This window comes from Zingiber officinale, chromosome 2A (assembly GCF_018446385.1).
Source record: "Zingiber officinale cultivar Zhangliang chromosome 2A, Zo_v1.1, whole genome shotgun sequence".
Taxonomy (NCBI): domain Eukaryota; kingdom Viridiplantae; phylum Streptophyta; class Magnoliopsida; order Zingiberales; family Zingiberaceae; genus Zingiber; species Zingiber officinale.
This window is the reverse complement of record NC_055988.1, coordinates 165,775,143-165,790,451: the sequence shown is the minus strand read 5'-3', so window position 1 is coordinate 165,790,451 and position 15,309 is coordinate 165,775,143. Positions and strand designations below refer to the sequence as shown.

The 15,309-nt window shown below is 37.3% G+C and overlaps 1 protein-coding gene across 2 annotated transcripts; it reads left to right on the top strand.

The window, feature by feature from the left end:
* The first annotated feature begins 10,191 nt into the window (after positions 1–10,191).
* LOC122043046 (nicotinamidase 1-like) lies at positions 10,192–14,903 on the top strand. Of its 2 annotated transcripts, none has more exons than XM_042603490.1 (5): positions 10,192–10,448; positions 10,544–10,727; positions 11,901–12,034; positions 12,122–12,307; positions 12,419–12,734. In XM_042603490.1, exons 1-5 carry the CDS (start codon positions 10,287–10,289, stop codon positions 12,503–12,505), a joined length of 753 nt encoding a protein of 250 aa, XP_042459424.1. In that variant the 5' UTR covers positions 10,192–10,286; the 3' UTR covers positions 12,506–12,734. The 2 variants fall into 2 exon arrangements, 1 of the variants encoding a protein (XP_042459424.1); XR_006129428.1 differs by adding an exon at positions 14,673–14,903 and having other exon boundaries at positions 10,198–10,448; positions 10,544–12,034; positions 12,419–14,576.
* Positions 14,904–15,309: the final 406 nt, after the last annotated feature.

Here is a 15,309-nt window from a genome sequence, read left to right as displayed (position 1 = left end):
ACGTCACCCGAGTGCCACGTAGACACTGCAATGTAAGTGCAAAGTGCGCCTACAAAGCGCCCATTGCGCACGTGCGCACGTGGCGAGTGGCGGGCTCACAGGTGCGAGCACCTGCTCGCCCTGGGCTAAGGGAGCACCTGTCCTTTTATTTTTGTGTTAACTCCATTAACACATCTTCATTAATAAGTAGAGAACACACATCGGGAATTTCCGATGTGGGACTATTCTCCCATGCACTTTATTAATGAATAATAAATATTATTTTGGGCCGATTTTAAACATTAATTTCTCATTCACCCTTAATCGGTTTTGAGCAAATTAATAATCTAAATCTATCTACGCGAATCGTAGATTTCAATTTTGAAGTCAATTACGACTTTCAACAATTGATGGCTTCCTTCCTCAAAATCGTTTTAGTCCATTTAAGGCCCCAATATCCAACAATCCCCCACATGAATGGAAATTAATGCAATGCGTGTATGCATGCTGACACTTTACAAGAGTCCAATCGATAAGTCACTGCATCGGGAGAGGTAGCTTGTGGCTTTGAACCTTTCGTAGTGAAATGCTATCGAGTATACTAGGTTGCGCAGTGAACGTGATGTCTTGAACTGCTCAGCTGTTGGTGTATACTTAGACAATAACACCCACACAGAGATCTATCTTACCTACTTTAGGTTCTCATGGTTGGTTCCGTTTCGGCCATGGATACCATCTTGGATTCATGAGTGTTTCATTGAAGCGGCCTGTCTTCACACTCACATATGTGACACTTCTATCAAGAGTATCCTACCATACTCCACCTTATCAGGTATAGAAGTCACTAAAAGCATAAGCTAACCTCACTACATGAGGTAGGACAGCACAAATTCATCCTAGGATTGGGATAGAGATAAACTATCTAATGTGCTGGACCACAACTTCTGTAACTTCGTTGTCCCATTGAACCAAGATCTTGGGATCTCCAGTCAACAAGGTTGGGTTACCGCTACAGTCGTTTTCAGTTGTAGATTTTTAATCCCATTCCTCTTGATGAGCAGTATACTTGATCTCAACTCAACCCCTTCGTTAGAGGATCTGCCAAATTATCTTTGGACTTAACATAGTCGATTGCAATCATTCCATTCAAGATCAACTGCCCAATGGTATTATGTCTACGACGTATATGTCGTGACTTCCCATTATACATATTACTCTGTGCCCTTCCAATCACCGATTGACTATCACAGTGGATTAGTACGGCTAGCACAGGTTTCATCTAGCTCGGAATATCTTCCAAGAAATTCCGCAGTCATTCAGCTTCCTCAACTGCTTTGTCTAGTGCTATAAACTTGGATTCCATAGTTGACCGAGCAATGCAAGTCTGCTTAGTGGATTTCCAAGATACTGCTCCCCCACCGATCGTGAATACATATCCACTAGTGGATTTGGAGTCTTTTGTATCTGATATCCAATTAGCATCACAATATCCTTCCAACACAGCGGGATATTTTCCATAATGTAATCCATAGTTCATAGTATATTTCAAATATCTGAGAACTCGCATCAATGCTTTCCAATGGGTGTCGTTTGGATTACTCGTAAAACGACTCAGTTTGTTGATCGTACATGCAATGTTTGGACGTGTGCAGTTTGTGAGATACATCAAACTGCCTATTATCCGAGAATATTCCAACTGCGATATGGTCTCACCATGGTTTTTCGCTAAGTGTTGACTTAGATCCATAGGTGTTTTCACTGTAGAGAGATCGTACGCATTGAATTTTTTTAATACAGATTCTACATAATGGGATTGTGTTAAAACTATCCCTTCTGATGTCCTGAGAATTTTAATTCCCAATATAACATCTGCTTGACCCATATCTTTCATATCAAAATTTCTGGTCAACATTTTCTTTGTAGTCATGATTACATCATGATTACTGCCCATTATTAGCATGTCGTCTACGTATAGACAGACAATTACATAGCCTTCAGGTGTGTTTTTGACATAAATGCATTTGTCACATTCATTTATTCTGAATTCGTTTGACAGCATTACTTTGTCAAATTTTTCGTGTCATTGTTTAGGCGCTTGCTTAAGTCCGTACAACGACTTAACAAGTCGACACACCTTTTTCTCATTTCCAGGAGCCATGAACCCTTCGGGTTGCTCCATATAAATTTCTTCTTCCAACTCACCATTTAAGAACGCAGTCTTAACATCCATTTGATGTATTTCAAGGTCATACAGTGCTGCAATGGCTATTAGCACTCGTATGGACGTAATCCTTGTCACCGGTGAGTATGTATCGAAGTAATTAAGGCCTTCCTCTTGCTTGTACCCCTTGGCTACAAGTCTGGCCTTATACTTGTCAATTGATCCATCAACTTTATACTTACGTTTTAGTATCCACTTACAACCTAATGGTTTATTACCAGAAGGAAGGTCTACTAATTCCCAAGTATGATTATTCATGATAGACTCAATTTCACTATTGACAGCTTCTTTCCACATTGGAGTATCGGGTCTAGAGAGAGCTTCACTTAATGTTCTTGGTTCCATTTCTGACATGAAAGTCATGAAATCTGGCCCGAACGATTTCTCAACTCTAGCCCGTTTGCTACGACGTGTCTCTTCACTTTGATCGTCAATAGTCCTTTTATAACAGCTAAGTTCGGTAACGTCATTTTTGTTTGAACTTCCGTTGTTATCACTTTCAACGTTTCCCTTTTTATTTGGGAATACGTTTACAAAGAATATCGCATTCCGAGATTCTATGGTTGTTCCCACATGTATATCAGGAATGTCTGATTTGTGAAGTAGGAAACGATATGCACTACTATTATGGGCATATCCGACAAATACCGCATCGAACGTTTTAGGTCCGATCTTTACTTGCTTTGGTTTAGGTACTTCGACCTTTGCCAAGCACCCCCACACTTTCAGTATTTGTACGATGGCTCGCGACCTTTTCATAGTTCATATGGAGTTTTATCATTTTTCTTATGAGTGATTCTGTTGAGAATGTGATTTGTCGATAATATTGCTTCCCCCCACAAGTTTTGAGGTAAGCCTGAATTTATCAACAAGGCATTCATCATTTCTTTTAGTGTCCAATTTTTACGTTCGGCAACATCGTTTGATTGAGGTGAGTAAGGCGCCGTTGTTTGATGGATAATGCCAGATTCTGTACAAAATTCATCAAACGGTGCACCATATTCTCCACCTCTATCGCTTCGAATTATTTTAATTCGTTTGTCAAGTTGGTTTTCAACTTCTGTTTTATAGGTTCTGAACGCCTCTAGGGCTTCGTCTTTACTTCTTAAAAGAAAGACATAACAGAACTTTGTGCAGTCATCGATAAAAGTAATAAAATATTTTTTTATCTCCTCTAGTTTGCACAAATTTCAAGTCACATAGATCACTATGTATTAACTCTAGAGGAGTTGTTGTCCTTTCCACCGAATGAAAAGGTAGTTTCGTCATTTTTGCTTCCACGCACACTTCACATTTGTGTGTTCCGTCAACATTGACGTTTGGTAATAAATTTAATTTGACGAGACGTTTGAGAGTATTATTATGCACATGTCCAAGTCGATCATGCCATAAATTAAAACACTCAACAATATAGCTGGAAGCATTTATTTTATTACCATCAAAATTTCGGAGTACAAGCATTACAACCATTTTGAATAGACCCTTTTCTAGGTACCCCTTTCCTACGAAGACACCATTCTTCGTAAGTACAAAGTTGTCTGACTGTAACACTAGCCTAAATCCGGCCTTGACCAATGCCGCTCCAGAAACTAGGTTCTTACTGATGTCGGGTACATGGAGTACATCAATGAGTGTTAGCTCCTTTCCGGACGTCATCTTCAGAACAACCTTTCCGAGTCCAACAATTGGCGACGTCGTGGAATTACCCATATAGAGCTTCCTGCCATTTATCGGAGTATACTTGGAGAACATCGCCTTATCGGAACAAATATGACGAGTTGCTCCAGTATCAATGAACCACTGCTTCGGGTTGGTATCCACCAAGTTGGCTTCAAATACAACCGCAGTGAGATCCAAGTCCTCAAGAGAGGTTGCGACATGATTCGCAGCATCCTTTGGCCCCTTGGTTGGCTTCTTTGGGCGTCTGCAGTCCTTGGACAGGTGTCCTGCCTTTCCACAGTTGTAGCAGGAGCCTTTGAACTTCTTTGCTTGAGCCTTCTTTTTGAACTGCTTCGGCTTTTTAGCGTTCGGCTCGACCAGGTTGGACATTTCGTCTATAGTCTGCTTGGTTCCTCTGGAGTCGGATAACTTTCGATTATCCTCCTCTATTCGTAGCCTCAGGATCAGGTCTTGCAGCCTTATCTCCTTTTGCTTGTGCTTTAGGTAATTCTTGAAATCCTTCCATGACGGAGGGAGCTTCTCAATTACCGCAGCAACTGCGAATGTCTCGTTCAGCTTCATGCCTTCGGCGTCCAGATCATGCAGTATTAATTGCATATCTTGGACTTGAGATGAGACGCTTTTTGAGTCCACCATCTTGAAATCCAGAAACCGACCGACGATGAATTTCTTCAATCCAGCATTTTCGGTCTTGTATTTCTTCTCAAGGGATTCTCACAAAGATTTCGCCGTCTCCAGAGAACAATATACGTTATATAACGTGTTATCCAAGGCGTTGAGTATATAATTGCGGCACAGAAAATCTCCGTGAGACCACGCATCGCTAGCAACCTTACTACCTTCCGTAGCGGCTGGCGTGTCTTCGTGCAAAAACCGTACAAGGTTTAGCGTTGTTAGATAAAACAGCATCTTCTGCTGCCATCTTTTGAAGTCGGTTTCGGTGAATTTCTCCGGCTTTTCTCCGTGCGGAATGGCGGTCGGAACGACGGTCGGTACGGCCGTCGGAATGTCGTTGGTAGCCATATCAGTTTGCACGTAATATCGTTTACGACTGTTAGTCCCGGGTAGCTTCTGGAGTATGCAAACTGATCGTCGAGGCTAGTGTTCGACACTATCTCCGTAAACAATATTGCTCCGCTACGGTGCTTAACGGATTGTTGCAATTCGTTCCCAAGATACAACGACGACGAACGTCTCGGAATCGTAGCACTCCGACTTCCGAGACCAGCGAACCTTCTAGTAGACTTCTTGGACTCTTGAATGCACAAGATGAGATGAATGCTTGAGGAAGAGAAGAGAGGATTGAGTGAATTTTCCATCATCTGGAGGGTTCTATTTATACTGAAAGAAGAGGTTGAGTGTCCTTTGGGTGAGTGGATGTGTTCCTTGGGCTGGATCGATCTAGATCATCCATTCTGAAGGGTTGTAACCCTTCACCAAGCCCACTTCAATCTCATCCATCAGATCTGAGGAGTTGTGACCCTCAGATCCCGCCTATTGTCATCGGCCATCGGATCTGGATCCATTGATTCGATGCTTCAGATTAAGTCTCATCCCAAGCTGTCAGATCGTTACTCTTTGTGATCCAACGCTCTAGATCGCATCACAAGCAATCCATCATACCTATTTGATCAACGTTGATCAACGGTAGCCATCCATTCCCTAAGTCAACTGTCCAGTCATCTCCCTTTGCCCACGAGGATGCCGCATAGCGAAGTGCAAAGTGCGCCTACAAAGCGCCCATTGCGCACGTGCGCACGTGCGCACGTGGCGGGTGGCGGGCTCACAGGTGCGAGCACCTGCTCGCCCTGGGCTAAGGGAGCACCTGTCCTTTTATTTTTGTGTTAACTCCATTAACACATCTTCATTAATAAGTAGATAACACACATCGGGAATTTCCGATGTGGGATTATTCTCCCATGCACTTTATTAATGAATAATAAATGTTATTTTGGGCCGATTTTAAACATTAATTTCTCATTCACCCTTAATCGGTTTTGAGCAAATTAATAGTCTAAATCTATCTACGCGAATCGTAGATTTCAATTTTGAAGTCAATTACGACTTTCAACAATTGATGGCTTCCTTCCTCAAAATCGTTTTGGTCTATTTAAGGCCCCAATATCCAACATATACAACAATCCCATTGAGTATCTTCTCATCGAAGAAATATATACCGAGAACATCTACTAGCCCCAAGACGCTACGTTGAAAAAAATCTAACAAATATTATTAATAGGGATGTAAACGAGCCGAATCGAGCCGAACAGTATAAGGCTCGAGCTAGGCTCGTTTAAGTTATATTCGGGCTCGAGCTTGGCTCGAGCTCGAATTGAGCTTTATCACAAGGCTCGAGCTCAGCTCGTTTTAGAATTATCAAGCTCGCGAACAATTCGAGCTCGGCTCGTTATTAGCTCGATTATCAAAGTTAACGAGCCTAACTCGTTAAGCGGGCTCAGGCTCGTTTTTGGGCTCGTTTAGAGCTCATTTTTGGCTCGTTTTAGAGCTCATTTTTTGGCTCATTTTAAAGCTCATTTTAAGGCTCGTTTTAGAGCTCGTTTTTTGGCTCGGTTTAAGGCTCGTTTTTTTTGCTCGCAAGCCGATAAACGAACATGTTCGCGAGCTCACGAGCCGAATATCCTTAAACTCGAGCTCGGCTCGATAAGATAAACGAACGAACTCGAACGCGCTTTTTACTAAATATAGCTCCAAATAGCTCGTGAACCATTTGGTTCATTTACATCCCTAATTATTAATTCATATAAATCATACTTATATTCTAATAATTTATATTTAAAATTTTAAAAATCTAACAAATATTATTGATTTGTATAAATTGTAATTATATTACAATAATTTTTTAAAAATTATAATAAAATTTATTAAATAATTTATATTTTAATAAGTTTATATTTAAAATTTAAAAATCAAATAAAGATTATTAATTCCTATAAATCATATTTATATTCTAATAATTTATATTTAAAATTTAAAAAATTCTAATAAATTTTATAATTCATATAAATGAGATTTTTTATTCATAATTTTAAATAAATTTTTTTAAAAAAAAATCTAATAAATTTTATTAATTTAGATAAATCATATTTATATTCATATTTTATATTTAACAATAAATTTTTTTAATAAATTTTATTAATTCATATAAATTAAATTTATATTATGTCATTCTTATAATCTTGTTTTACTATTTTATTTTTTTATTTATTGATTTCAGTGATCATAAATATTAATCGTGTCAAATACAATAATTCCATCAACTCGAAAGGTTATTTTTTTAGAGTTAACATGTTCGATCCTAAAAATCCAAATATAATCGGTTGTACTTTTATAGTAAAGTAACAAATGACAGAATTTATTGATACAGGGACTACATTTAGTTGTAGGCAATAAAAATGCAAAAGCTTATCTAAAATATTTCAAGCATGTCAAAGAAAAAATTAGAGAGTTCATGTAAAAAAAGAATAATTTGAAGAATTAAATGAATGATTTTCCTCATTATGATAATATTGATTATTTAGAAGATTCAGAAGAATATGAAGATGATCTTCAAACTAAAGTGAACCAATCTAAGCATCCATCCTACGTTCCAAGGCAAAAAGTGTAAACAAACTGGGTCTATTAATCTTTAATTTATGAAAAATGGCGATGACATTGTCAAACAAAGATGTGCAAAAAATAAAGGACAATTTGATGAAAATAAAAATAAGTTAAAGGATATTACGATTGAGAAATTTGCTAAATGGATACTTGATGCCAGAATTCCTTTCAATGTCGTTAAATATGATTCTTTTGAGTCTTGTATTGAAGCTATTGGGAATTTGGATCGAAGATGAAACCTCCATCATATCATGAAGTAAGGGTTAAGTATTTGAAGGAGTTGGCAAATACAAAATCACTTTTCAATCCTACGAAGATCATGCTAAGTTTGGGTGCACAATCATGGTAGATAGATAGATGGATAAAAAGGGTAGGACTTTTATAAATATTTTGATAAATGATCCTAAAGGAAGTGTATTTGTTGAATCAGTTGATGCTTCAAGTTATTCTCACACAGCTAACAAGATGTTTGAGTTACTTTCTAAATTTGTGTATCGCATTGGAGAGAAAAATAAGGTTCAGGTTGTAACAGATAATGCAAGTTACAATGTTAGTGCAGTTAATATTTTAAATTTATATTACTTTTAATTAAGAATTGGATCATATTTTTAATTTTTTTTACTAAATTTACTTTGTTTTTTAGGTCGTCTTTTGGAAAATCGATTTCCACACTTGTATTGGACTCCTTGTACAGAGCCCATTGTTTAGATCTGTTGCTCGCGGATATATTCAAAATTCTTCATCTCAAAAAATTATATAAACGGATGTTGATGGTGAATGATTATATTTATAATAGACCATAAGTATTGAGCATGATGACAGAGTTTACTGGACAGAGAGACAAGGTAAAAACTGTAAAGACACATTTCGCAACCGCTTTTTTTATTTTTAAAGCTATTCAAGTATAACAAGTAAATTTGAGAAAAATGTTTACATCTGAAAAATGGGCAAATGGTAAATTTTCTAAAGAGATTGTAGGAAAGCGTGTACTAGAAGTGATATTGATGCATTCTTTTTGGAAAAATATAGCTTTTACATTAAAAGTTGGTGACCCATTGGTGAAAGTATTGTGGCGGATAGACGGTGGAAAAAGTTCTCCTATAGGTTATATTTATGAGCCAATGGATAGAGTTAAAAAAGCTATCGCTACGTCATTTAACAATAAGGAAGAAAAATATTGTAGTATTTTTGAATTCATTAACAAAAGATGGAATGTTCAACTCCATCGACCTTTGCACGCAGCCGGATATTTCTTGAATCAAGAGTGTTTTTACTCAAACCTTGATATAGAAAATGATAAAGAAGTGATGAAGGGTTTGTACAAGTGCATATCTAGATTGGTGAAAGGTGAGGATTTATAAGATAAGATCATGAATCAATTGAAAAAATACAAGAAAGTAGGACTTTTTGGTTTGTCAATGACTATCAGATAAAGAATTTCAAAATCAGTAGGTAAATTCATAAATAATATATTATGTATTATCAATATTCTAGTAATAATGTTAAGCTTATATATTTTTGTGTTTTAAGTTAGATTAGTAGTCTTTTTATGGTACATCAATACCTGAATTAAAAATATTTATAACGAAGATTTTAAACTTCACATGCTCTTCTAAAGACTATGAACGTAATTGGAGTGTTTTTAAACATATAAGTTAGAATTTTTTTAATATATATTAAAATTTGTATTATAGACTTTACTTTTAAAATTTTTTATAGATACATTCTAAAATAAAAAAATAAATTATCTCAACAACGATCGAATTATTTGGTATCAACTACAATAGAGCTTTGAAAAGAAGATATGACATGCGAGATAAGATTGATCCTAGTACTTTGTCATAGATTGATGATAGTAATGAATGGTTGTTGAGAAAATTGGATGACAATGATAAAGACAATTATAATGATTTTGTTTATGAAAGTAAAGATTTGCGTTGGAGTGATGTAGCATGAGTATCTGAGGTTAGTAAAAGTGCATATGACTTTAGATCTCAAAATGTGTATTCTTTAATAAGGGCATCATCATCTGCATTAGCAAAAAGGAAAATAATCTTCAGTTCAAGAAGAAGATATTGATAGACACAAATCAAGCGATGGAGCTGATGATATAAATTTGGACAATGGAGATAAAAAAAATGATTATTTTGATATTTAAAATTTCATCTATCGTATTTTTAAAAATTTTTGATTTACTTTTAATTTTTTGAATAATCTATCGATTCATCGAGAATATTTTATTTATAATCATTTAGATTTTCAAAAAAAAATTAATAAATATGTTAATCCTTTTATTTATTAATTTTTTTTTCTATAAAGCGTACACTTGACATTGCGCTTTGCACTTCAAACCGTAAAACCTTTGAGCGTTTTGTTACTTCTCATACTTCTAATTTAATGTTGGACTTCTTCTTTTTACGTTATAAATTTTTAATAAATTCGATGAGATAAGAGTGACTTGATAACAAATATCTAAGATTTTCTTGAGAGTGGGGTTTATAAAAAAAAAAATTACAGGATGATTTTTTTTTATATAGTCGAGAGAAAGTGAAATTTTTTACAATGATGTGGTACATATAAAATGGAAAAAAAACTCACTTTTCGAGGTATTTTCATGGGAGATGCCCAAGATTACTCCACGTCAGCACGCGTCCCAACTGCAGGTGTGAAAAGATTTCAACGTCATTTTTATGTTCTCTCTCCGACGAAAACTAAAAAAGAAGAATTCCTCGATCCGCACCGAACGATCATCTGCGTGCGTTCTCACCGAGAGAACAGAGCGGCAACGATGGGTTCCGAGACGCGCCTGGTGGATCTACTGCGAGGCGAGATCCCCTTCGAGGAGGAAGCCGACTTCGATCTCTCACTCCGACCTGATTCAGGCACCTCTCTGGGCCTCGTTCTTGTCGACATCCTCAATGGATTCTGCACCGTCGGAGCTGGCAACCTCGTACATCGCATACCTCTCTTCCTTCCTTTCAAAATTTCCATTTTTTTTTAACGTTCTTCCATGATCTTATCACTGCCTGTGGATGCGAGGGGCAGGCCCCGATCGAGCCGAACAGGCAGATTTCCTCCATGGTAGAGGAGGCAGCGAGGTTAGCTAGGCATTTCTGCGAGATGGAGTGGCCTGTGCTCGTCTTCCTCGATTCCCACCACCCAAACAAGCCTGAGCCTCCTTATCCGCCTCACTGCGTTGTGGGATCAGGGGAGGAGGATCTGGTTCCTGGTACCTTCTCCCTACTCGTTTAGGGTTGAAGCTAACTTGTTTGTTGAATTGCCTGTGTGGATTTGTTCCAATAAGTTAGAAGCTTTTTGTGGATCTGCAATATATCAACTCTACTTGTTGAAGAATTCTTACTATAGATCCTGAATAGTTAAATAAATGGTGCCTTTTCTCATAGACTCTCTTTTTGGGTTTCTTTCTGTAGATCATGAATGCCAATGTGATAAAATATCCACTAGTTCAATCGGCCATTAGAAGGAAGGTAAATACATGTATAGGGCTGAAAGATAGATGCATGTGTAAATGGGGATTGATCAAGGAATTATAGCAGAACTAATTGGATTAGTACCTTAGGCTTAGGATGTTCGGAGTTCTAGAAAGAGAAAAATACTAAAGAGGAAGAAGTTAGACCATGAGCCAAGTTGTACCGACATTGCAAACCATGAGTGAAGTCGTTGCCGTCTTGGGACCTTGTGGAAGCCTCACTGATCTCATGCAGAATTGTTGCCATCCCACGAGTTCAAGTATCGTCTCATGCAAGTTTTGTGTTAGTCGACTGATGGAAAGAGAAGTTTCTCTTATCCAAACAAGTGCAGAATGAAATTTTAATCCATACTTATTGCTATAAAGTAATACCTTTTGATTTGATAAATGCAAGTGATGTATCACCAAAATCGAATCAAAACTCAAATTGAGAATTAATACTAAATATACGTGTAGCACACAGTGGTAACTATTTCTCAAAGAGATCCAATTCATGCAAAAAAAAAAAAATCTCATAAGATTAATAGTTTATTAGAATAAAAAAGTCCTAAGAGGTGTAGATCCTCATATAAAAATCGATAAGAAGTTATTTAGTGATGGAAGATCAAGACAAGAATAGAGAATGCCCCATCAAACTTTGTGAACGACACTTTGAAGAGCTCGATCCAAAGGGGTAACTAATTGGGGGTAAAATACACATTAGTACAACCGATGCGTACAAAGTTGAAATAACATGTTTGAATAGGGCTAATCTGAGGATATATGCAGGCAGAAAAGTGTTAATGCAATAGAGAGCAACATGATAGAAGTTAGTTCTAAGCCAAAGAAAGTTTGATCTGATAGAAGGGAAGGATCAAAGAACATCAAGATATAGAGTGACTGTAATTATTTAATCAGTTATCAATTTTGCAGCTCTAAAATGGCTGGAGGAGGACCCAAGCGTGACAATCCGACGCAAGGACTGCTTCGACGGGTTCATCGGCTCCATGGAGAAGGATGGCTCTAATGCATTCTCAAAGTGGGTAAAAGCTAATCAGATCAAAACTGTGAGTGGTTTCGTCTCATTTCAAGAGAATCATCATTCTCACACTGCCTTTTACGACCCTCTTGATGATGTCAGTAAGTTGGTGCAGATTTTGGTGGCGGGAATATGCACAGACATATGTGTGCTAGATTTCGTGTGTTCCACTCTCTCTGCCAGAAATGTGGGCATGGTGCCACCTCTGGAGGATGTTGTGGTTTATTCTGGTGGATGTGCTACTTTCGATTTCCCAATTGATGTCGCTAGAAATATCAAAGGAACTTTAGCACATCCACAGGTGAATTTTCATTCACCGAATTCTTTGAACAAATTTTTCATAATCTTTCGATTATGTTGAACCACATGCTAATCAACTTGTGATGTTTGTGGCTTGGCTTCTTTGCCACAGGATCTGCTCCATCATGTAGGACTTTACATGGCCAAGGCAAGGGGTGCCAGGATAGTGAAGAAAGTAACCCTTGGCTCATCAATCTAAGTCGACTCTAAATATGCTTACAAGAAAAACAAAACAAAAGAGTGCTTCCTGCTATCGACATCAGCAGCTCAGATAAATCCTTCATCTTCGTAATGTTAATGTTGTAGATTTCTTCTAGTATGGGTGGTTTGATACTCTACTTTTTTTTATATTTCTGAGCATGAAATGAATGTTTGTCATATAAGCAACAAGAAATGAATGGATTGTGATTTACTGTGCATATTTGAAACAAAATGCGTGAAGCTCTTCTTTGCTTAGTGGGTGCCCATTAGAGAATCCAAAGCTTTCTTGAACATCATCCTTGTACGAATATGAATGGGAATCGCTACTCCATGCTTTCATATTGTTGTGTAGAGAGGTTAATCCCTCACGCATGTTGAACTGTCTTCTATGATTCTATAATCATCAATAATGTTTTCTGCCCGAACGTGAGAACATGAGGTTCTTCCTATAGGTTCCACACCACCATGAACTCGATTCATTATTTCGACTAAATTCTCTTTGTAGGATTGATATACTTGCTTTCGAATGTCTATAACACCTTGTGGCATACATTATTGAGATAGCAGTTTGTACCATGAATAGCAATATTTTTAAATTCTTGTTTAGATTGGCCTTCACTAGGATAGCTATAATGGATTGACGAATAATTGAGTTGAAGGGAAAGGATCCTCTGGTCCATGTCTTTTGGACTAGGAGATGGTCCACAACTCAATTGCAATCGGATCGTGGTTGCAATCTGATCCGATCATAATTGGTTACGATCCTCTTGGGTTCACCTTCCCATTCAGGTTATAGTTTGAGTCAGGACAGATGGCGAAGGCTATCACGGTGGGCGGGTGGCTGGGCTACCGGGCGTCGAGCGAGGAGCGGCCTGTAAGTACCCCGTGATGATTTTGATGTGATCAACCAAGTCAAATTAGGTCTTGTTATTATTGTGATGTCTTGTGTCTAAGTGTGTAGAAACTTTGGAGCACAGAAAGTTGAGCGAAAGACGCAGCTAGAACATCACTTGTAAAATGACTTATATTCTTGTTCTACTACTTTTGTGAGCTATCAATGGTGTAAAGAGGCTACTCCGCCTAAAGAAGACTTGAGTGAACTTCATTTGCATAGGATTAGCAATCCTCTTATTACAAACCTAGTAAATTCTCTTGCCTTTACTCTTTAATTTATGCATTTGCATTTTGTTTTCATACAAGTATTTTCTTAAGTAAGTTTGAAACGTCGAGAAAGGTTGATTTTGATTTTTCAGGGCAATTCACACCCTCTTGTCGGCCGCTAGGAGACCAACAATTGGTATCAAAGCAAAGACGCTTCAGAAGGACTAACCACCCACCGACTGAAGCAAAATCAATGGTTGGACCAAGCCTCATCCCACCAAAGTTCGAGAGGGAGACTGCATACTAGAAACGTCAAATGGAGGTATTCCTAAAAATCGACTTTGAAATTCTTTTAATAATTAAATACGATTTGCAGTTTCAAAAGATCAACAAGGCGTAGAGAAAGAAGAATACCTCTGATGAAGAAGGAGCAAAGCGATTTCGTAGCCAACAGTAAAGCGAAATATTACTTATTAAGTGTAGTACCGCCTCAAGAAGTAAATCGCATCTGAAGCTACACATCGGCAAAAGACCTCTGGGAGAAATTCTTGGAACTCCACAAAGAAACATCTGAAGAAAAACTAGCACGACGGGACATTCTTCAAAACAAGCTAACGAACATCCGTCTAGAAAAAGTTGAGAAGGTAGTCAAACTACATGCAAAGATCAAGGAGCTAATCACCGGACTGGTCAACCTCGACGAAACGATAACAAAACGAGACTCGGTATGCTACACACTCAACACTTTTCCTAGGACTCCAGAATAAACCTTAATAATCGACGTCTACTACATCTCAAAGAATCTGCAGGTAAGTACCCTAGAGGAACTCTTTTCAACTTTAGAATTATATGAAACCAGATGTGCAGGGACAACAAAAGAATCAAGCCAGATTCTGGCACTAAAAGCCACCAAAAAGGATGAACCCGAGTCAGACTCACATCTGGAAGGAGACCAAGAAGGTTACATGGTAAGGAAATTTAGAAAAAAATTTAGATCTAAGAAATTTAAAGAAATACATAATAGAAAAAATCCAAGAAATAAAAGAAAAGTTCAATGCTCTCAGTGTCAAAAGGAGGGACACATAAAGGAGGACTGCTCGAAACTCAAAAAAAAAAAAAGACAAGAGGCCCAAGCAAAACAACCACAAGAATCTCAAGGCCACTTGGGACGAAAGCTCATCATCCGAGTCAGAAATAGAAACATACGCTGGTCTAGCATTGATCACTAGCCACAAAGAACAAAGTATCTCAAAAGCCAGCATCGATGAAGGGGGAGCAACTTCATACGAATGCAACGAAGCAAGTGGAGAATAAAACTTCAGATCTGACATGGTAAGTGAGGTATGCCTCAGACCATCTGATCAATTGTATTTCGGCATAAATCAATCGCAAAATCAATGTGCAAATTGAAAATAAAAAATGACAAATTAAAATATGAAAATTTAGAGATAAAAAGAACCTTAGCAAAATCATGCTTAATAGAGGATCTAGATAAGTTAAAAATTGAAAATATTAATTTGAAAGAATAAATAAAAAATTTAAAATGTTTAAATTTTTCTGCTTCAAATTTTAAGAATTATAAAGAATTAAATTAGTATTATAGATTTCACAAGGGTCAAATTAAAAGAGTAATAAAAACATACATTCTAAGAAAATATTTGATTAAAGGAACCTATATTGAGTTTCAAAATCATACATAGT